The following is a 22,162-nucleotide window of genomic DNA, read 5'->3' as shown; positions in this document are numbered from 1 at the left end:
AGCGACAGGCCCCGGTCCAAGAGGACTGTGGGCGCGATTTCACCCCAGTTTTTCCCCGTCCATGTTCACAATCTCACTGACTGATGCTCTGACCATCCCACTGGCCCTCGGTCACTTCACGAGCGGCCATGGCAGCTCCTCTCTGTGCATCCCGCTGAGCGGCTCCCAAGCGGGGCTCACACCTGCCCAGAGGAGGCGTCCCGGCAGGATCCGGGGGCTCCCGGGGGTCCAGAGCACCAGGGCAGACAGGACCTTGAACCACACCTGGCCAGGGGTGGCCAGGCCGGGACCCGAGGCGGGTCCTGCAGACACACTGGGTGCAGTGGGGAGGATGCAGCCAATGCAGGTTCAGGAGCATCTGGACTTGGGGCCATAGGACCCCCGAGATCTGTGTCAGCCCAGAGCCGTGTCCGGACGCCCAGCCCTGAGGGGTGGAGGCGGTCCTGGTGTGGGAGGCCATCCTCCCAGGGGTCTGCAGGGCCTGGGGCCCGCCCGCCGCTGTGCCCAGACCCACTCACCCTGCTACACCAGGGCTCGATATCACTGTGGTCAGTGAGGCTGTCCCTCTGGCGCCCCCGTCCTGTGCCTCACCCAGCTGGCTGCCTGTCAGCGAGGCCCTGGCCTCAGGCAGCAGTGCTGTGTCCCACGGGCCCCTCCCCAGAGGGCCGGCTCATGGGTCTTGACTGTCTGCAGGTTGTGACCTCTCACAGCCGCCCCCAGAGGCAGAGCGACCGGGACCAGGTTCCTGAACACGACGGCTCATAGGCCATGCCCCCCGTGGCCACGACCTGCGCTTGGAGCACGAAGGCCTTTACGCTGCTGTGTCTGTTTCACTGGTCATAATTCCACCCAGTGGAGGCTGCAGCTGGTGGACGGGGACATGGAGTCTGATGACCTCTGACCTCCAGGCTGGAGGATGTGGCTCCATCCGCGGCCGGGCGCCTGGAGCGGGGGACGGGCTGGGACCCACCTCTGCTCCCACAAGGTCAGGAGGCCTCTCTGGGCCTCGGTCTCCTCCATGAAGTGGAGCCCAGCAGGCCTGACCCTCGGCCGTCACCACATGACCCCTCCGCGTGGGGCGGGGGACGGGGTGTGGAGCCCCTGGGCCCGGGCCCTGCAGTCACGCTGCCTCCCACCTCCCGGAATGATCCCTCGACTGTCACACTCGGCCCGGCCGCCAGCCACCCCGGGGCCTCCAGACAAATTGCTGACCAGCGTGGTCGGGCCCTGAGCTCAATCCCAACCTCCCCCTCAAAACAGAGGGTGTTACGGGACCGACTTAACGAGGCCTTGAAAGCAGAGGATCCCAGAACACCACCTGGTGCGCAGAAAGCGCTCAACAAACACCGGCGCTAGCTGCTGTCGTCACAGGACGACTGGGTGGTCTTGCCCTGGAGGCCCTGTCCTGTCACAGGCACCCTGGACCCTTTTCTGCCCGTGAGACCCAGCGGCCTCACTCTGACAGGACGTCCCCTTCCCCACTGCCCCAGACCCGGCCTGGCTCCCCGCCCAGCTCAGCGCTGAGCCCTCGCTGCACAACGGAGGAACCGAGGCAGAGCCAGGGCCTGGGAGTGTGAAGATGCGCCAGAGAAGCGGTGGGGGGCAGAGGACGCCCGGCCCCGGCCAGCCTTCCAGGGAGGAGATCGCAGCTCCTGAGGGGTCGAGGGAGGGGCCCGGGGTCCAGGCGCTGCTTCAGGGAGGGGGCGGCCGTGGGGGCCCGACAGCCTGGAGCCAGGCCTCCCAGCCTCCCTCACCGGGTCCCAGGCGGCCGAGTGGAGGATCGGGCAGGGGGGCCGGGAGGCGGCAGACGGACCTGGCCCAGCGCCCACCAGCCCAGCCTGCAGGGGCTCAGCTTAGCGCAGGTGGTGCCGTGTGCGGCCTGAGCCACAGACAGGAACCCGAGGCTCCAGGGGCAGACGGGCTCTCCAAGGACACGCAGCCGCCGACGCTCCCAGCCCAGTGCTCCCCCCCGGGAGTCCAGCACGTTGCTGCAGCCTCTGCAGGCCGCCAAGGTGATCTGGGGCTGCAGCCGAGGCCTGGATGACACCCAGGAAGGCTGGTGCTGGGGGGGCTCCAGAAGACCGCTCCCACCTCTCACCACCCTACCAGCTCCTGCCTCTGGTCCTGGATCCCTGAACTCAGTATCACCAGCAGAGTACCGGACAGGTCAAGGAGGAAGGCTGGGGGACGAGAGCAGGGGTCCCGCGGTGTGTGTGCTCAAGTAAGTCAGCCGGGATGGAGGCCTCATTAGCTAAGGCAAAGCGCCCACGACGTGGGAGGTGATTCCTGTGGGAGTTCCATGTATCAAAAAGAAGAATGACAAACACTCAAATGCAGGGGACACATTTCAAAACTAAAGAAACAGGGTGTTCGGCCCGGACTTTGGGGCCGAGGGGCAGACTGGGGTCTTCTCATGCATTCGTCCCCTCCCCACGGCCCTCCAGCCACAGGCCTTCCCGACTCCCTCCCACCACCGGGGCTCAGCTCACTGTCCCCACTGAGAACACCCTCTCTGCTCGGCCTGGCCGCCTGCCCTGCCCGAGGCCTCGGCTTGAAGGTGGTTCCTGGGAGGGCCCTGCCCAACCTCCGTCTCTGAGCGAGCTGTGGCGCCCGTCCCCCGAGAGGTCCTGCCATCCCAACCCCCCACGGGCGGGCTTGCTCCCCAACCGCACCGGCATGTGCGACTCTGCGCACCCTTGGGAGCTCCTCCTGAGCCCACGGCTGGAGCACCGTCTGTGCCTCTGGTCCAGAGCTGCACCCAGCACCTAGCATGGGGCTCATGAATGTTTGTTGAATGAATAAACAAACTGCCCCCAGCACTGCTTAATAAAGGAATGAAGGAGTTTGAAGAGAAGTGAGGCCTTTTCTTGCTGCCCCGGGTGGGCCGGCGGGTCCAGGAGCCCCCTCAGCCTGGAGTGGAGGGAGGGGTCCGACTGTGGGCACCTCGGCCGGGGAGGCCTCTCTGGGGAGACACAGTGATGCTGGACCCCACTGGCCAGCTGCCACGAGGAGGGACAGCCTCGGTCTCCAGGCGGCCGGGGACGAGGAGCTCTGGCCAACGCCGCCTGGCCCGAACTTCGCTCCGCACGGTGGAGATCCGTAGGCCCCTCCCCGAAGCCCCCGGGGGCAGCGCCCCCCACTTTGCTAATGGAAACCTGGCGATCCGTGACCACGCGTGGCAGACATGTGCTCGGGGTGACGTGGTGACAGCGGACGCGTCGGTGATCAATCAGCCGATTTGCAAGAGAGGCATAAAGCGCTTAATTATAATCGCGTCAGGCGAGCCTGCGTGGTGGCGGCGACATTTGAATAGGTCAGGGCGTGTTGTCGGTATTAAATGCCGCTCACTCTCGGGGCTGGAGTCGCGGGATCCCACACGCTGGCAAATTGAAAATGTCCCTTCGCGTTTAAAAACATGATTGATATCCTTTGCAAAACAAATGTTACGCCTCATCGTGCACAGACCTCGCCTCCCCTGTGCTCGCGGCCGGAGCCCCGTGGGCGGCCGCCTGGGACGTGCGCAGGAGGCCATGCGACCAAACCCCACCGCGTTCCGAGGCCTCGTCTCCCTCCCTGAGGCCGGGGCCTCCAGAGATGGTCCTGTTTAGGGTTTTCTGTTCTCAGTCAGCCTTCGCCACCTGGACACAACCAGGAGCTGAGCGAGAGCCAGAGAGAAATTGCGCATTTTATTTGCTCCGTTGGGAGCAGAAAAATATACCTCCCGATAGTCCGCGTGCCGTCGACTCACGGACGGTGCCGCCAGCATCGCATCACTTTCCAGATTCTGTCCAGTATTATTTATAACAACACTTTTAGCACAAACAACAGAGGGACATAGATGGAAGGCAGATGGACGCACAGCACGCACCTGCATGCACACACATGCACACGTGTGCACACACACGCACACGCGTGCACAGGGCATTCGCGGCCTGGGTGAGCCACAGCACGAGGATGCACGGGCAGCCTGACCCCGAGGCCACACGCCTGCGTCCTGGGCCTGGGCCCCTGCGCTGCGGGTCCCTGAGCTGTGAATGGGGATGAGATGACAGCATCTCCCGGGGCTGGGGTGCTGGCCTAGGGGGCCGCCGGCGTTGGGGGACTCAGCGCGGAGTTTCTGCCTGCGGGGCCGGTGCAGGAAGGAATTCTGAGACCTGACGAACCGTCAAGGTCTGAGCGCGTCTTCGTGGGGTTTGCTCTGTCTCAGCTGCCCGCCCGCCTCCCTTCACTCCGGGCCCGTTTGTCAGAACCGGATAAAGCAAGAGACGCAATTCCCGGCCGAGACAGCCGGCCTCCTTGGGTGCGTTTTTGCCGTTTACGAAATTAGCCAGTTGTTGTCGTCACCTGGTGAATCAGATTAGGCGTAATCCATACTAATGTTCAAATTAAGTCACAGGAGGCGATTAAGTCTGCAAAACGGGCTGGTGAAAAATGATAAGGCCGGTCGAATGGCTTCCCTGCGTAATTGTGTTCCTCACGACGCCCGTCTCCACGCAGTGATTAAATCATTTACATTTCAGATGGAGCGCACCCACCTCCCAGCTCGCGACTGTGTGGTCGCTACCCGCGTGCCTCACAGGGTAGCAGGAATCCGTCAGCCGTCTGCTATGTAGTGTCTGCTTTCCGGGGATGGAACGTGCCGGAAGAGGGCTTACACCCGGCTCAGGAGGACCCAGAAGTGTGCTCTGCCCCCAGGTCGTCCCAAATGTGGGACGACCTTCCCTTCCTCCCTTCCTTCTTTCCGGTTTAAAAAAGTGCACGGGATTTCTTAAACCACCACCAAATATTCTGCCCACGACACGAGACGCGTTTGTCACTTGCAACCACAGCATCCACCACGGCGACACGGTCAAGAACCTGGGGACAATGTTCTCGGGCTCGCGCAGCGTCTGACCTCACCGTCTGCACTTTATTAGGACTTGAGCTGTGGGAAGATGCCCCCCCACTTCCTGACCGAGTCCTGAGCCCACCAGGCTGTGGCGTTTATGAACCAAATTCTCGAACGACCGAGAGAGGAAATGCTACCTTGACTCTAAGTGGACGGCACCCTAAACTGTTCCTGGCTCCTCAGGGCGGGGTCACCCCCTGAATCCAGAGCGGACCCCTAACCGGAACAGGAACCCCACAGGTTTTCCTTCAGGGAGATTTTTCTGGAAGGGTTTGTCCTCAACACCACAGGAACACCTTTCGCAAGACTGGCGCCTCTCCCTCCAACCCAGGCGGGTGTCAGCACCCAGCACGAGTCTGTGGAAGTTTCTAGGACTCGGCAAAGCCCCGCTTCTTGGCTGGTGGAGGGGCTGGCCCACCTGGACGACCCCAGATGGACCGGGTGCCAGCCTCCCGGGGGGCCAACCGCCCCAGGCCCCTCTCACATTGTCCAGAAGCGCAGGTTCAGGTGCTGGGCCTCCAGCGCGGGGTCTCTGCGCTCGGGCGCGCGGCGGGGCGACGTGAGCGCAGGAAAGGGGTCGGGGGCCGAGAGGATGGAGTCGATGCTGAACTTGAGGTCCCCGCGCTCCAGCTTCCCCAGGGCGGCGGGGCCGGCGGGGGCGGGGGCCGGGCGGGGGGCCGGGGACCTGCGCGCACTGAGCGGCTCGGACGGACCCGGCGGCTCCCGGGCGCCCCCCTCGCGCCTGGGGCCGCGCCGCCTGCGCCGCCGCCGGTAGTTGCCGCCCTCGAAGAGGTCCAGCAGCGACTCGCAGCCGCCGGCGAGCGTCCAGTAGTTCCCTTTGCCTTTCTCGTGGCCCTCGGTCCGCGGCACCTGCGCGAGGACGCGGCTCAGCGCGCGGCCGGCTCGGGGGGCGTCGGGGGCGCGCCCGTGGGACCCGAAGCGACGCTCGCCGCGTCCCGGGTGGGCGCCCCGTGTGCTCGGAGCGAACTTTCCAGCCGCGCCCCTCCCTCCAGCCTGGAATGACTTGGCCCCGGGGTGGGGGGGCGGTCACCAAGCCTGGGACGCTGGGGGCTGTTCCGCGGCGGGCGGGGGGCTCACCTTGACGAAGCAGCTGTTGAGGGACAGGTTGTGGCGGATGGAGTTCTGCCAGGCGCGCTGGTTGGAGCGGTAATAGGGGAACCTGCGCATGATGAAGTCGTAGATGCCCGACAGGGTCACCCGGCCCGCGGGGCTCTGCTGGATGGCCATGGCGATCAGCGCGATGTAGCTGCGAACGGGGCGCGTCAGCCTCGCGGGCCGAGGGGCTGCCCTGAGCGCAGCCAAGTCCCCCGTCCTCCCCGCCAGCCCTTCTGGGCGTCCGGGACCCCCAGAGGTGGACCTCCCCCCGGGGCGTCTCGGGGTGCTGGAGGCGGACAGCGGGAAGGGGTTTTGGGCGGGTGACCCCTGGACGCCCCCATCTGCGCCTCCGCCCAGACCCCAGAAGCTGTCCCTCGCCCCTGGGGGTCCCCTCGGGGAGGCGGAGGGAACCCGCTCCGTGTGGACGGCTGCGTCCCTCCGCCGAGCCCCGCCCGAGGGGAGAAAGCCCTCCCGCGCCCGGGCGGATGCGGGTTATCCGAGCCCCCAGCGGAGAAGGTCGCCGTCACCCGCGGCCTCGAGGTCACCTGTACGCGGGCCGCGTGAGCCGCTTCTCCTCGTCGGAGCTGCCGGCCGGGAAGTCGTCGGCGTCGTAGTTGAAGCAGTTGTAGGGGTACTGCGAGCTGTCAAACATCGTGGGCGCCTGCGGGCCTCCGCTGCCGCCTCCTCCGCGCCGCCCGCCGGCCGCCTGGTCCGCGCGGAGGTCCTCCCGGGAGCCGACCCGCAGCGTCTGCAGTGCGCGCTGCTCTCCGCCAGAGCTGGGAACCTGGGCTTCTGGGGTCCCCCGCCCGCCCCCACCCCGTTCTCTCGCATCCAATCCCGGCGCGGGGGAGGCCCCAGCCACCGCAGAGCCGCCGAGGGAGCGAGCGGGCTCCGGGGGACCCTCTGCCCCGCCGCGGGGGAGGCGGAGGGAGCGCGCGCTGGGTGGTCCGACGGGAGGGGCGCCTCCCTCCGCCTCGCGCTCGCCGCGCCGCCCCCCGTCGGGGCAGAGCCCGCTGGGTCCCCGAGCAGAGCTGGGCCTCCCTGCCCTGGGACGTGAACTCGGAGCTCCCTGGCCCTTGCGCCCTGGGCGCGCCCCCAGACACGCAGGGTCTTCCCGGGCACCCGGATCCCTGGAGGGGACTCTTGGGCCCCCAGAAGCCACAGCCGGGAGCCCGGGCCGGAGGGAGGTCGCGGCTGTCACCCCCTCGGTCGCCGGGGTCGGCAGGCCTCTTTCTGCCCCAGAGCAGCCTGGTCCAGGCGGGACTGGGGGGCCCTGCAGGTGTGTCCCCACCTGGAGCACCGGCTCAGAGCCCGGCCAGAGGCACAGGCCCAGCATTTCCTCCAGCGCCCGGTGTCCTGGCCACACTGTCTGTCGCTGCCCAGAGTGTGCCTGCCCTGTGACGGAGCCCCTGCCTTCCTGGGCAAAGAGCTCCCGGGAATGTGCTTCTTGTCAGCCAAACCCCCACTTTTGGTCCCTTTGAGCCTGGAAGCCATAGTTCCACGTCCGGGTCGGTGGGTGCAGAAGAGAAGACAAGGGTTAGGAAATTTAGGAAAGAAGTGGGGTGGGATCTTAGGGGGGCCCTTTGTTTCAAGGCAGCCGTGCCACCAAAAGGCATTTTTATGAACAGTCTGCAGAATTCTGACCGTGAGCCATGTCTGTGCGTCTGCCTGAGGCCAGGAAGCCTGCATAAGCTTCTTCCGGAAAAGTCTCCCTTCAAAGCAGCACCTTTAGCTCTGAAATGACCTCTGCTCGGTCCAGCCAGTTGGCCCCGGGATGGCCTGAGGCTGCCCGCTGCCCGTCGTGGGGCACGTCCGGGTCCCTGGAAGCTCGGGGTGGCCGGGCGATGGCCCCTCCTGCGTTGGCACCGTGGCTGCCGGCTTCTGTTCAGGATCTGAGGCTCGAACACATTCCGTGATTCGGTCCTGTCGTCTCCATCAGACGTCAGAACTGAGACGGTGGGAAGGTGGGACGGGGCAGCCCCTCTCGAAACATTGTGTGTGGCAGTTTCCTAAAAGGCTCAACACGCAGCTGCTGTGTGCCCAGCGACTGCACGGCCGGGACACTGACCCCAGAGAAACAGCAGCTCAGTTCACGCAGACTCCTGTGCACACGTGTCCACGGCGGCCTTATTTGTCACGTCCCTGAACCAGAATCAGCCCAGATGCCCTTCAGCAGGGAAACGGTCGATCGAGCTGCGTCCATCCGCCCCGAGGACCCCGCTCAGCAACGGGAAGGGCCCCACCCTGGACGCAGCCACCGTCTGGGGGGTCCCCGACCGCGGAAGAAAGCCAGTCTCGGATCATGACGCACATGACGCCACTTACATGCCGTTCTCGAAATGACGAAATGGTAAAATGGAGATAGATCGGTGGTTGCTGGGGGTTGGGAGGAGGTGGGGCCGGAGGGAAGGACAACGTGAGTGGATCGATGTCCGTATCCTGGTGGCGTCACCGCACCAGAGTTTTGCATTGTTAGCATTGGGGGGAAATGGGGTGAAGGGTACCCAGGATCTCTCTGTTTCGTTACTGACAACTGCATGGAATCAACGATTGTCCCAAAACAGAAAGTTTAATTCAAGAGCCCCGCGTGGTCTTGGTTCTTTGAGACTCTCCCTTCTCCTCCTTCATATTTCGGTTATGGAAGCTGAAACCCACAGGTGCCGGGGGAGAAGGAGACCACCGTGCAGAGTGTTGCAGGTGGTGGGTCCCCAGTCAGCGCCAGGGGCAGAGAATCCCGCCGGCTCCTCTCGGTTTGGGGTTTTTTTTGGTGGGACTGTGGTGCCCACACAGCTCGCTGCTCGCCCCTCTCCCTGCCCTCTTCCTCGCTCCGCTTCCTTCCCTCGAGCTTCAGAGGAGCTGACCTTGAGCTCACCAGGACGTGGGGGCCGGCCCAGTGGCGCAGCGGTTAAGTACACATGTCCCACTTCAGTAGCCTGGGGTTCACCGGTTCGGATCCAGGGTGAGAACATGGCACCGCTTGGCAAGCCATGCTGTGGCAGGAGTCCCACATATAAGTAGAGGAAGATGGGCACAGATGTTAGTACAGGGCCAGTCTTCCTCAGCAAAAAGAGGAGGATTCACAGCAGATGTTAGCACGGGGCTAATCTTCCTCAAAAAAAAAAAAAACAAAAAAACCAGGCCGTTGATCCCTGGTCAGATATACGATTTACAAACACATAACGACGGCTGCTGCTTCCCTCCAGCTTCCACATCTCGGTGAACGCCTCCTGGGCCAACCCAACCCCAAGCTGCACAGGGAGGGGGTTCTGAGCTGGCGTCACCCAGAGCCATGGGGTTCCCGGCCTTTGTCTTACGTCTCTGAGTAAAGCCGCGTCCTTGAGGCCCGGGCTGTGCCTGGCACATTCAGCCCGTGCACGTCCCGTGTGTGCAGATCCGCCCTCTGAAAAAGCCCCGTCACGAGCCCTGGGGGGAGCAGGTGATGGTCACCCCAGGCCCTGGTCCCGCAGCTGGTGGAGACCAGAGCCCGAGTTTGAGTCCAAGGGCTCCCTCACCTGCGCAGGTGCCAGGCTCCAGCCAGAACCGTGTGCAGAATTCGCGGATGAATCGTTCATGCAGCTCTGAAGATGAGAGCCGGAGGGAGCGTGTGGATCCCCCGGGAGAGGCAGAAGCTGGGCGTCGCCCGAAGGTCCCTCCTCATGGGCCTCGCTGGTCGCACAGGAGGAGGAGTGGGAGCCAGCGTGGGCCTCGTCCCCACAGAGGTCATGGCAGGTCCTGTCTGGGCGTCTCCTCCTTCGTCCATCCGTCCATCCTGAGACAAGGTCCCAGGGGGACGGGAGGAGCCTTTGAAGTCTTAACGGAGGAACCTCGAAAATGGGTGGAGAAGACGCCACCGTCTTTCACTTATTTAATTAGATAGAAAATAAAGATTGGTCAGCGGGAGAACTGGACTTAGAGTTAATTAGTTACTTAAAGAACTGTTTCTTAGAGTTCTGAGACGTTTGCTTGACTGACTTCTAAGAAAACCTTTTAATGAATTTGGGGGCTGGCGGAGAGAAGGAGGGCCAGCATCGCTCTAAGAGCTCGTGACGCAGAGAATCTTATTTACTCCCCAGGACAGTCCCGGGGCCAGGGGTTACTGTTTATTCCCAGTTACAGGGTCCGAGAGGGCAGTCAATGCGCCCGCTTGTGGGGCCGGAGCAGGCTTGAGCCCAGGCCACGCCTGGTGACCCCGCTGTGGGTCGGGATGCACCGGGGACCCCACATGCGCCCCCCAGGAGGCCCGGGTGACGACCCCTCACAGGGAAGGTGTCTCGGAAGCAGCTGGAACGGCAGCCGGGGACCCGGAAGAGTCCTGGGCAGCGGCCTTTAGCCGAGCGGCCCCTGCAGCCTCGCCCGCGGACCCGGGAGAATCTACACTCAGGAGCCGCACCGCCAACGGAGCAGAAACGACACAGGGGCTCGTGGGGTTTGTGACACGTGCGTCTGTGGGGAAAATACAAAATTACGGTCTTGATAAACGCCCAGTCGGGCACTCAGGGAGGGAGAGGACGGGAGCGGACGGGGTCACGGGCAACGTCGAGTTCCCTCTGTTATGTCGCGTTGCAGCTCCTGAAACCCGGGGATTTCTTTTTTTTTAATTATTTTATTGAGGTCATCACGGTTTATTGTGTGATTTCAGGTGCATGTTATTCTTTATCAGTTTCTCTATCGACTCATCGTGCTCACCACCAAGAGTCTAGTTTTTATTGGTCACCATATAAATACGCCCTTCACCCCTTTCCCCCCTCCTCCCCCCTTGTCCTCTGGTAACCACGGGTGCGTCTGTTTATCCGCGTTAGTTTATCTGCCATACGTGAGTGAGATCATGCAGTGTTTGTCTTTGTCTGCCTTACTTCACTCAGCATAATACCCTCAAGGTCCATCCGTGTTGTCACAAACGGCTGGATTTCGTCATTTCTTATGGCTGAGTAGTATTCCATTGTGTATAAATACCACATTTTCTTTATCCATTCGTCCCTTGATGGGCACCTATGTTGCTTCCATTTCTTGGCTGTTGTGTATAATGCCGCAACGAACATAGGGGTGCAAGTATCTTTATGCCTTTGCATTTTCAAGTTCTTTGGATAAATACCCAGCAGTGGAATAGCTGGATCATATGGTAGGTCTACCCTTAGTTTTCTGAGGATACTCCCCACTGCTTTCCATAGTGGCTGCACCAGTTTGCACTGCCACCAGCAGTGAACAAGGGTTCCCTTCTCTCCACACCCTCGCCAACATTTGTTGTTTCCTGTCTTGTTAATTATAGCCATTCTGACCGGAGTGAGGTGATACCTCATTGTGGTTTTGATTTGCATTTCCCTGATAGCTAATGATGTTGAGCATCTTTTCATGTGCCTGTTGGCCATCTGTATTTCTTCTTTGGAGAAATCTCTGTTCAGATCTTGTGCCCATTTTTTAATTGGATTGTTGGTTTTTTTGTTGTTGAGACGTAGGAGTTCTTTGTATATTTTGGATATTAACCCCTTATCTGATATATGGTTTGCAAATATCTTCTCCCAATTGTTAGGTTGTCTTTTCGTTTTGTTGATGGTTTCCTTTGTTGTGCAGAAGATTTTCAGTTTGACGTAGTCCCATTTGTTCCTTTTTTCTTTGGCTTCCCTTGCCCGGTCAGACATGGGACTTGAAAATATGCTGCTCAGACCCATGTCATAGAGCGTACTGCCTATGTTTTCTTCTAGAAGTCTCATGGTTTCGGGTCTTACACTCAAGTCTTTAATCCATTTTGAGTTGATTTTTGTGCATGGTGTAAGGTTATGGCGTACTTTCATTCTTTTGCATGTGGCTGTCCAGTTTTCCCAACACCATTTATTGAAGGGACTCTCCTTTCTCCATCGTATGCACTTGGCTCCCTTGTTGACCATTAGCTGTCCATAGATGAATGGGTTTATTTCTGGGCTCCCGATCCTGTTCCATTGATCTGTGTGTCTGTTTCTGTGCCAGGACCATGCTGTTTTGGTGACTATGGGTTTGTAGTATATTTTGAAATCAGGGAGTGGGCGCCATTCACAAAACTACTGGCACATGATATTCTTCAAAAACCTGCTTTTTAACGTCTATGGAACGTCGAATGTGTCAGAATTCGCTCATAAATCATATATTGAATGTTTCCGGGGAGCACATCGTTGCAGGAACCTCCTTATGTGAGTAATCGTCTGCTAATTTGAAACTATAGATTCACGCTGAGTTTCCTCAACAATCAGACGCAAACTTTATTTCTAAATTGTAGACGCCTTCAGGGCTCGCTCGCCCGCTCAGCCGGCACTGATGGGGCCCCTAGGATGTTCCAGATCCCGCGAGAAGCTCTCTGACCCACCAGCCGTGCAGCAGCTCAGGTGAACGGAGGCCCCGGCTTCTCCGAGTGGTTTTGCGGGAGCTCCTCGGGGCGGGAGGAGACCCGGCTCGTTCGCCTCAAACGCTCGATGGGTGATGCACAGAGAGAATGAAGGAGAAACGTAAAAATCACATCCGCGTCACTTTCCCAAACCAAGGCAGCAGCCCTGGGAATAACTTCCTGATCACGGGGCCGGCACATCCGCTCAGCGGGTGTAAACGGAGGCCTCAGCATCCTGGGCCTCCTTCTTGGCAAGCGACCATCGCTGTTTAACATCGGAGGCATGTTGCAGCGTTCACAGAGTCTAGGGTTTCACAAACTCTCTCCAGAGCCCTACATTTTAGTGGGACGAGCCCCCTGAGAAAGAACACAGCTGCCCCCGACACTCCCTCCACCCACCGAGCGCCCCCTCTGATGGCCCAGGAGGTGACTCGTGACACTTCTCATGGCCCCGCTAGAGTCACCTCTGTCCCTTCATCAACTGCTGCAGACACAGGGTTACAGTTCTCCCACTGCAAACGCCAGGTCTGGTGCCCGGAGATGAGGTCAGCCCTGCTCAAGCCACAGGACTGAGGCCAATGGGGGGTGTCTCCCCACAGAGGAGCCAGGGGTCTGTTAAAAGAAAGGGCAGCAGGCATATTGCAGAGCATGCCATGAAGGAGGACAAACCTTCCTATGTTCTGCTCACTGCACGGACCTGTGCAGTAGCTCATCAGAAACAGGGATAGCTAACAAACCACTGCAAACTTAGTGGCTTCAACTAACAGACGGTCTCTTACAGAGTTTCTGAGAGTCCGGCGTCTGGTGTGGCCTAGCTGGGCGGTTCCAGCTCCCGGTTTCCTACACGCTGGAGGCAGGAGTAGCTGGAGCTGTCATCTAACAGCTCGACTGGGGATGGAGGATCGCTCCCGAGGTGGCATCCTCGTGCCTGCTGTGCTGGAGTGGCCGCTGCCTGGGGCCTCAGGTCCTCCCCACATGGCCTCTGCATCGAGCTGCTCGGCACGTGGCAGCTGATCTCCCCCGACAAGAGGCCCAGGCTCACCTGCGTGTTCTCTATCGGTCTCACCAGCCAGTCTGGGGGCAAAACTGGGGGGCTCACGAGGGCGTGGATCCCAGGAGGTGGGGATGCTGGGCACCTGCCTGGGGTTCCTGCCACATGGGGAGCTGGGAACTCTTGACCCCAACGGAGGGGGCTGCACTGGCTGGGGAGGGAGCATTACAACGGGGAAGGAGACCTGGGTGTGGAGCCCGCCAGCCGTGCCAGGGCTCAGGGCTGGGCAGGGTGCAGCCTCGGGGGAACCTCACGAGGCCGGTGGCAGAGATGAGCGAGGGAGGTCGGGAGGGACGCAGCCACGTGGAGTCGAGGACCCGCCAGGAGCTGGGAGCACGGGGGGAACCGCAGAGAGACACTCCATCCTCATGTCGCCCCCCCCCCGCCCCGTCCACATGATCTCAGAAATGCACGACCGGAAACGGAGGGCGAGGGCTCCATGGAGGGCGTGCTGAGGGGTCACGCTGAGGCCAGGGCGACCTTCCCCATAGAGGGAATGACTGAGCAGCGCTTGGAATGGGATTAACAAGGTCAAGCTGGCCTGGTGCAGAGAGCTCCATGGTGGCTGTGCAAAGGGCCTGTGGCGCCACGGAAGTTCCTAGCAGCTTCCAAAAGGCCAGAGAGCTCCAGTGGCTTCCCTCCCCCTCTGGATGAATTCCAGCCTCTTCTGTGCTGAGGAGAGTCTGTAAATATTTACCGGTGGACAGAACTGTCTTCAGCACTCACTGAATGACCCATTGATTCAGCAGGTATTTTTGGAGTGCCCGGTGCTGACCGGGTCCTGGTGGGACAACAGACTGAGTCTGACAGGCCCTGTGCCCGGGGCTTAGGCCCCTGAGCTCCTGGACTCTGCAAGGACAGGCAGACCCAATGGGGGCACGGCAGCGGGTGGGGTGGGCTGGCTGAGGCCCCCTGCCCGGATGGTCTTTGCGTCCCCTCTTCTCCTGGGGCCCTGTGTGTCTCTGCGCTGGGAGGCGGGTTGTGCTCTCCTCGGACTGTCCTCTAGGTGGTGCAAGGGGACCGGACACGGGCCGTGCGCCCTGGCACTGGCCTCCCGTGCTGCCTCGTGGCCGCAGGACTCGTCCGCCAAGTGTGGCTGGGGAAGCTGCGTCCTCGAGCTCCGGGACCCAGGCGACGGGGCAGAACAGGGGCCTGGGCGGGGCCGGCTGACCGGAGCCCCCACTGCAGCCTCACCAGCTGCCCCTGACGCCCCCCAGCGGCCCCTCTGGGCTCTCGAATGGCCTGTCTCCACTCGTCCCGTTAAACCCTCGAGGCGGGAAGGACACGGTTCCCAGTTCCCAGAAATCTCGCCCCAGGCGGGCAGTGAACTCGTCCTGCGGGATGTCGGCTCCAAAGAGAGGAAGGCCTGTGCCTGGGGGCCCCACACGCGGGCTCTGGGATTCCCTCCCAACGAGACCCCTGCTCCTTCACCTCTGACCCTGCCCCCTGCTTCTGCTCAGCTCCCTTCTTGGGGGAGAGCGACTCGGGGAAGAGGGTCCCGTGGTCGGTGGTCCGGACGTGAGGGAGCCGTGTGAGGGTCAGCCTGGGAGCCACTCAGGGAGGCCGTCCCGGAGGGGGTGGCTGGGGACCCCGGCGTCCAGCCCCTCCACCTGCGGGTGTGGCCCCGGGGGCTCCGAGTGTCCGGTCCCGAGCCCCCCGAGGGCGGCCCCGTGGACAGATCGACGTGTCCGTTTCCTCATCTTAATTCTGGACGCGGCCTCTGCTCCCTCCCGAACCCGATTCTCTGAAACCAGGACCGACCTCGGGGCCCCTTCCTTTCCCTTTCTCCCTGGTCTGCTTTCGTTTAGTCACTTTTGAATCCTTGCCCGCTCTCTCCTCGCCCCTCTGGTCTGTCCTGCTCGTGGGCGGAGAGGCCGCCGGGCTCGTGGGAACGCGGGCGCACGCGGACGTCCCCAGGGGGAGTTTTTCCTCGCTCCGTTCCCGACACGTCCTCGTCCCTCCTCCCCTCCCGTCCCCTTAGTCGCTTCCTGGAAAGTGTGTTGATCGACACCTCTCCCGGCCGAGCCCGGCGCCCTGATTGTGTCCCCTCCCTCCCAACGCTCTGCTCCACCTGGACGGCCAGGTCCTCACCACGTCCCGGCAGGTGCCTGTCGCCGCTGAGCCACCGTCCCTTCCGCAGAGACGGCCGACCCTCTCTGTTCCCCGGGGAGCCTGGAGGCGTGGGGGCCTCATCGTCGTCCCACTGGGCCTTCTCCAGCCCTCCTCCCGGGCCGGGGTCCTCCCTCTGAATGGGGCAGGGGACGCGGCTCCAGGTGACACGTCCCTCCTCCAGGGGGGATGCCGGGATGTCACCCTGCAGGACCAGCCCCTGCTCACCGCGCTCCTCCCGGCCGCCCCAACTCCGTCCTGCTCGTCTTCAGCTCAGGAGATTCCCAGGGACCCGGGAGCTGCGTGTGGGGCCCGGGGACGGAGGCCACGTGCACGTTCTCGTCAGGCTGCAGTGGCCACGGCAGAGCCGCAGACGGGCTCGGACAAGGGCCTCATCTTCTCGTTCTGGGTGGGTCTCTGTTCCTGGCTGCAGATGGCCGTCCTCTCCCCGTGTCCCCCTGTGGCCTGTCCTCTCCTTATGGGGACAGTCCTGCGGGGTCAGGCCGCCCTCACGACCTCGTTTGACCCCAGTTACCTCCCAGATGCGGCCACTCTGGGGTCGGGGCCTCGACCTGTGAGCTTGGCCACGGCCCCCTCGCACGCAGCCGCCTGGTGCCCCTCGGCTCCCCGTCCCCTCGCCGCCCATCGCAGTGTCCAGTCTGCCACCTGTTTGCGGGTTATCGTGCGTCTCCACCACCGCCCTGCAGACCTCTGCTGACATCCCGTCACCACCGGGCCCCACCTGACCCGCGGCAGGCGCCTGGCGAGTCTGAGCAGATTTCGGGCCCCAGGGCCAGTGTGGGGGACACGCTGCTTCCCTCCAGCCCCCGGCCCAGTGTGGCCAGTGCACACCGCTCCTGCAGCCCGTCCCACCATGCTGCCCTGGGGCCTGCTGGGTAAACATGGGCCCACCTGATGCCAGAGCTGTGTGACCGGACGCCCCCCAGCCCTCAGAGCGGCCACAGCGGGAGAGGCCGGGCTACCCGCCCCACACCCGTCCCCCCCGAGGGAGCTCAGGCCTCACCCTCCCTCCGTCCAGCCTTGGGTACAGCCCCGGGGCCCCTCGGAAGCCGGGGTCAGGGGGCAGGGACAGCGTCAGGGCTGGGGTCAGGGGTCAGGGACAGCAAGGCCCCAACGTGTCTGCTGTCTCTTTATTGTACTTTTACCACATTGAGACGACCCCACAAAACGTGGCCAGGACAGCGGCTCTGCCCTCGGGGACGCGGTCACACCCGCCACCGGGGCCCCGCCGCCGTGGAACGGAGTGACTGGTCGTTACGTCGCTCGGAGCCTCCTGGTGTCAGAGGACACGGCCCCCGAGTGCGCCCGGGGCCCGGGAGGAGGAGTTCATCTCAGTTTGGGTCCCGCGAGCGGGGGGCGGTCTGGGCCGCATGGCGGGCCCTCTGTTTACGCCCCGTGTGGACCAAGGTGGTCACGGGGCTTCCTCTCGACACGGGGCGCCGGCCGCCTCCCGGCCTCTTCTGGTCTCGGAAACGAGTCAGGCGAGTCCTGTTGGACCCACGGCCCCGGCCGGGAGCAGCCCGTTCGCCCGGAGGTCCCGGCTGCGCGGCGGGCGCGTGTCCCCCTTGGCGGCTGGCCGGCCGGCGGCTCGCGGTCACTACCTCCGGGCGGAGCCTCTGTGCGGGGGGCCCAGGTCGTCCTCCACCACGCTGGGCAGCCCGTCCTTGTCCACGCAGTCTCTGACGGCCTGCAGCACGATGCGCAGCCGCCGGTCCAGCGCCTCCAGGTGCGGCCCGTACAGCACGGGCGCCACGCGGTCGCCCCGCAGCGACTCCGCCATCAGCAGGCTCAGCTTGAACTCCTCCCGGGCCAGCAGCTGCAGCCGCAGGTGCGTGGACTTCCTGATCCTGGGGGGACGCGGGGGACGCGGGGCAGCGGCGTCAGCGCCCGAATCGAGGCCGGGCTGGTCCCCTCCTCTCGTCCCGCCATGCAGGACGTGGCCGCGTGAGGCCCAGCAGGGCCCGTGGGCAGACAGGGCAGCCACTCGCCTGGGGACAGGCCCAGCTGTGGACACGGGGCGGCTGGGGGCCCCTGGGAGGCGGAGGGCGGAGGGCGGGGGGCAGAGGGCGGGGGTCAGCCGTACCTGCAGCACTGCTGTAGAGGCACCAGGATGGACAGCTCGTCGTGCGAATATTTTCCAAACCTGCGGAGAAAAGCCGAGTTGTCGGGCTGCACGAGGGGGACGGGGACACAGAGAGAGTGGCCGCTCGTGGGCGGCCTGCTGGGCTGCGAGGGCCGTGGAGGCCAGGCGGTGTGTCTCTGGTCCCGGACGCAGGGCCTGGGACGACATGGGCCCTTTGGTTCCGGCCGCTGGATGGAGCCGAAGCGGCTGAGTGAGGCATCCCAGCTGCCTCCTTGTGCCTCGGTTTCCCCAGGCAGACACCAGGAAACAGGACCCGCTCACAGGGTTACTGTGAAATCAGGTGGCTCAGCGGCACACACCCTCCCCGCCGTGGACCCCAGTCGGCGTGGGGGGAGTGGGGGGATCCACGCCCGCGTCACGCACACGGTGGCCTTGGGGACGGCCACGCCCCGCCTCACCCTCTCCCGTTGTCCAGGTGGATGATGAAGGTCTCGTTCCCGAACTTCTCGAAGGTCTCGTAATGGTGCCGGTCCATGTTCCCTGCGGAGGAGCAGAGCACGCCCGTCCGCATCCTCCATTCCAGAAGCTTCCGTGCAGCCCGGACACGCCCCCCCGCCCTCCCGCGTGCATCCCACCTCCGAGCCGGGGCCCCTCACACCACAGGCCTCGGCTGGTCCCCACGGCTTGGCGATAGACCCCCGACTCCAGCCGCCGCCCCCGGGACGCACCCATGAGGAAGTCGAAGATGGTCATGTCCATCACGTCCAGGATGCGGCGGCTGTTGTCGTAGGGCGGCGTCTGCTTCACCTCTTCACAGTAGTCGGGGTCCACCTCCCACCTGCAGGGAGCAGCATGGCGTGAGGAGGCCGGGCCGCCTCTGGGTCGACAGGGAGGCCCGAGCCAGCGTCCAGCACGGTCCCACTAGGAACGGTGGGGTGGACACTGCAGCCGGGACCAGGGTGGGTGGGAGAAAAGCTCTCGCTGCCAAATAAACCTGGCTGCAGATGGAAACAGGCCAGCAGGCGGCTGAGGCTGCATTAACAGGAGCAGGGGTCTGGGAGGTGATTGCATCAGGGCCCCTGCCCTGTGCTGACCACACCTGGAGGCGAGTGCCAGCCCGGACGCCGGGGTTTGGAGGGTCCCTGTCAGGGGCCGGCCCCCCCGAGCCCGGGGTCAGTGTCGGGGTGCCCGCGCTGCTCACTCACTCGGCCTTCTTGCGCTTGTGGTACGAGCGCCGCCAGGGGTTGCGCCAGGTCTTCCGCTTGGCCAGCGAGAGGTCGGGCAGGAAGGCGGCCAGCGAGCCCTCGATCTGGTCCGGCTTCCCGCACAGCGCGTGCTCCGTGGAGCAGTAGTAGGAGCACTCCCCGTAGAAGCAGATGTTGTTGGCTGGTGGCAGAGGGACAAGCCAGTTAACGGGGCCACGTCTCCCCACGCCGGCCCCTCCCCGAACATCAGTCCCGGGCCCGAGTCTGCACGCGGCCTGCACCCCACCCGGGACAGGCGGGCCCCCCACATTCTCACCTTCCATCTCAGCCCCATGTTACAAGGCCCAGAGAGGGGCGCCGACCTGCCCGTCGCCACACAGCTGTGGCAGCTACACTGGGGTCTGAACCAGGTTCTTTCTAGTCGCCCTCAAAACTAAGGGAGCGGAGTCTGTGGAAACGCTAGAGTCGACGTTCAATGGCTTAAACAGGCATTCGCCCCACAAAGAAAACCCACAGAGCGCGAGGAAGCATTTGCAAACCGCCTATCTGATGAGGGTCCAGCGCTTACACATGTAAAGAACTCCTACGACTCAACAAGATAAATAACCCAACAAGTAAACGGGTGAAGGAATTCAACGGATATTTCCCCAGAGAAAATCTAGAAACGGCCGCAAGGACGTGAGAAGACGCTCAGGGTTGTAGATCCAGCTGCAAGGAGACGCCGCCCGTCCGCGCCAGGCTGGTTCCATCAGGAGAACAGACAGTCGCAGGTGTCGCTGGGGCAGAGACGTGTGGTGGGCGCGTGCGGTGCAGCCGCCGCGGAAAGGGGTCGGGCAGATCCTCAGAAACCAGACGCAGAGTCCACGTGACCGACCCACTCGCCGGGCGACGCACGAGGAATGGAGCGCGTCCACACGGAAACCGTTCTTGAGCGTCCAGGCAGCCGGGTCGCAGCCCAGGGGGTGATGGACGGACAAAGAACACGTGGTTCGTCCACAGACCGAACGTTATTTAACCGTGAAAAGAGGAGGCGCTGACACCTGTCGCCTCGCGGAGTCATGGGGACGCACGACCACTCGCCTGCGGGCCGTACGACGTGATTATGTCTCAACCGAGCGGAGCCTTTTAGACGGCGTCGCCCGGCTGTTGCGCCATTCAGGGCCCCGAGGGGGCTGTCCTGCCGCGGGCGCGTTTACTGGCCGAGCCCCTGTTTCCGCCTTCGATCACTTTGTTTATTTGGTGGAGAAATGCTCAGGGCCAAGGGTCTCTCCTTCCAGCCGTGCGGCCCCAGGCGACGCCCTCCACCTCCTTGTGCCTCAGTTTCCTCGTCTGAATTGAGGACCACAGTGGCCCCTGCTTCACAGTTGAATAGGGGACCTGGGTGGAGCCAGAGGACGCGTGGCCCTGAGTGGGCCGGGTCACAGCGCGGCTGTGAGGTCGACCCCTGCCTACAGAGGGGGGAGCGTGGGCCCCTCTTCATCTTAGAAATAACGATTATGATAATCAGGATGGACGCGGGAGACGGCAGGGGCACAGTCCGCCCCAGGCACCCGCCTTCGCGCCCTCGGGGTCACGTCCTCGGGCCACCTGGGAGCCGGGCAGACGGGCGGCTCTGAGGCGGGGCTGGGTCTCCAGGACGAGCCGAGCGGCAGGAAAAAGCCATTTAAAGCCAGTCTGAGATCTGGAGGGCGGGGGGCCCGGAGCGGCTCAGAATCTCGTCCTGACCTGGAGGAGATCACGTAGGTAGAATTTTACCAAAGAGAATGAGAAGCGCCCTCCTTGGACGTCCGCGCAGCGGCCCCTCTGAAGGTGAGTTCCGTCTGTGTCCTGACACGGCGCCCCGGCCTCCTGTCCACAGTGGGGCTGCAGGCAGCTTGCCCTCACCCCACCTCCCAGGCCACCTCCACGCTCCCCTGTCTGGAGCCCGGCCCCCCTTTTTCTCCCTTTCCCAATCGACCCCAGAGCAGAGCTTCTTGGGCTCCTGGAGGCAGAAGGGACACGGCGGATCCCAGCAGAGCCCGGCATCTGTGGCATTTCGGCATTGGTGGGCCTGGACGTGCAGGTGAAGCAACCAAGTGACAAAGGAATCTGAGTGAGATTTCTTTTTCTCAAACGAGGTCAAAGCTGCTGTAGAGAAAACCGCACGTTCCAGAGGCTTCAGGAGGAGGTCCAGCTGCCGGAGCCGACGGCCGGACGGAGACAGTCACGGAGAGAGGGAGCCCGGCCACCTGGCAGGGGCTTCGAGGTTGCGCCTTCGAGGCTGCATCATTAGCGGTGGGGCCTCGGGCGCCAAACGAGATTCTCGGGCTTTCACAGCATATTGGTGGACCCGGAAAGACCACAGAGGGGTCCCTGCGGGGCGAGGTGGAGGAGCTCGGGCCTTTGAGAAGAAGGACTCATCTCTCAGCTCCAGCCGAGCAGATACAAACTGAACGATCAGTGAGCGATGAGCTCCCCGTCGCTGGGGGCGTGCAAGCTGTGGGAGGCCCTCAGAGACCCCTCCCCACCACAGGTTCTTCCTCAGCCCTTTGATTTCTGGTCATGTGGCTGAGACACTGACGGGGGAACAGAAACCTTCCTCCTGCCTCGCGGGGGTTTCTGTCCTGCTCTCCCCTCATTCGCGGGCTCCCCACTGCCGGCCCCACCAGTGCGTGAGGGTCGTGTTGGGGCGACTTAAACTCGGGGGGCAGCTCAGAGAACGGAGGCCTCGTGTTGGAGCCGGAGAAGGCGTTGGAGACGCCGGGTTTGCAAGAACGACTCAATTCACCTTTTCGAACACTAACGGTAGAAACAACCGCCACGCTTGGCGCGGGGCCGGTTACGTCCGGTTCCCTTTGACTAAAGGACCGCGAGCTGGCGCGTTACCTGGGGAGATGAAGAACGTCCTCCACAGCTTCTTGTCCCGCGTGACGTCCCGGATCTCCTTGGTCATGTTGACCATCCTGCCGGCCACGGGCGGCACACGGCGGAAGTCCAGGATCCTGGCGGGAAGGACGGAGGGGACTTCACCTCGTGCCCCCGGCCCACTCCGCCCTCCTCCGGCCCGACCTGGGGTCACGGCTCCTCCTGGCGCCCTCGGTGACGGCCCAGGGCTGACGCGGGCGGTGCGTCCATCTGCCCAGGGCCCGGGCAGGTTTCAAACAAAATTAAACTAAACCGCCGCTTTCCCAGGGCCGCCTCCTGAGCCGCCTCCCACGCGGAGGGCGCGGACCTGAGCCTCCCGGTGACACGGGCGTCACCGTCCTCTGCGGGGAGGCGGCGGGCGCAGAGGAATGCGGGCCGTCCAGACAGGACCCGCCGCACCCTCGGCCCCCCCACGGCGGCACCCGGCCGTGGT

At 63.3% G+C, this 22,162-nt stretch overlaps 1 protein-coding gene across 1 annotated transcript in view; it reads right to left on the bottom strand.

The window, feature by feature from the left end:
* Window positions 1-16,653: 16,653 nt before the first annotated feature.
* FAM20C (FAM20C golgi associated secretory pathway kinase) overlaps window positions 16,654-22,162 on the bottom strand; it is a 33,858-nt gene continuing 28,349 nt past the window's right edge. Inside the window, exons 5-10 of the mRNA XM_023655046.2 lie at window positions 21,691-21,806; window positions 18,826-19,006; window positions 18,349-18,458; window positions 18,079-18,160; window positions 17,621-17,680; window positions 16,654-17,384 (exon numbers count right to left, since the gene is read on the bottom strand). Of these exons, the coding sequence (XP_023510814.1) occupies window positions 17,135-17,384; window positions 17,621-17,680; window positions 18,079-18,160; window positions 18,349-18,458; window positions 18,826-19,006; window positions 21,691-21,806 (799 nt within the window). The 3' untranslated portion in view covers window positions 16,654-17,134. The remainder of the gene's footprint in view (window positions 17,385-17,620; window positions 17,681-18,078; window positions 18,161-18,348; window positions 18,459-18,825; window positions 19,007-21,690; window positions 21,807-22,162) is intronic.

The sequence above is a fragment of the Equus caballus genome, chromosome 13, assembly GCF_041296265.1.
Source record: "Equus caballus isolate H_3958 breed thoroughbred chromosome 13, TB-T2T, whole genome shotgun sequence".
Taxonomy (NCBI): Eukaryota; Metazoa; Chordata; class Mammalia; order Perissodactyla; family Equidae; genus Equus; species Equus caballus.
This window is presented reverse-complemented; position numbering and strand designations above follow the sequence as displayed.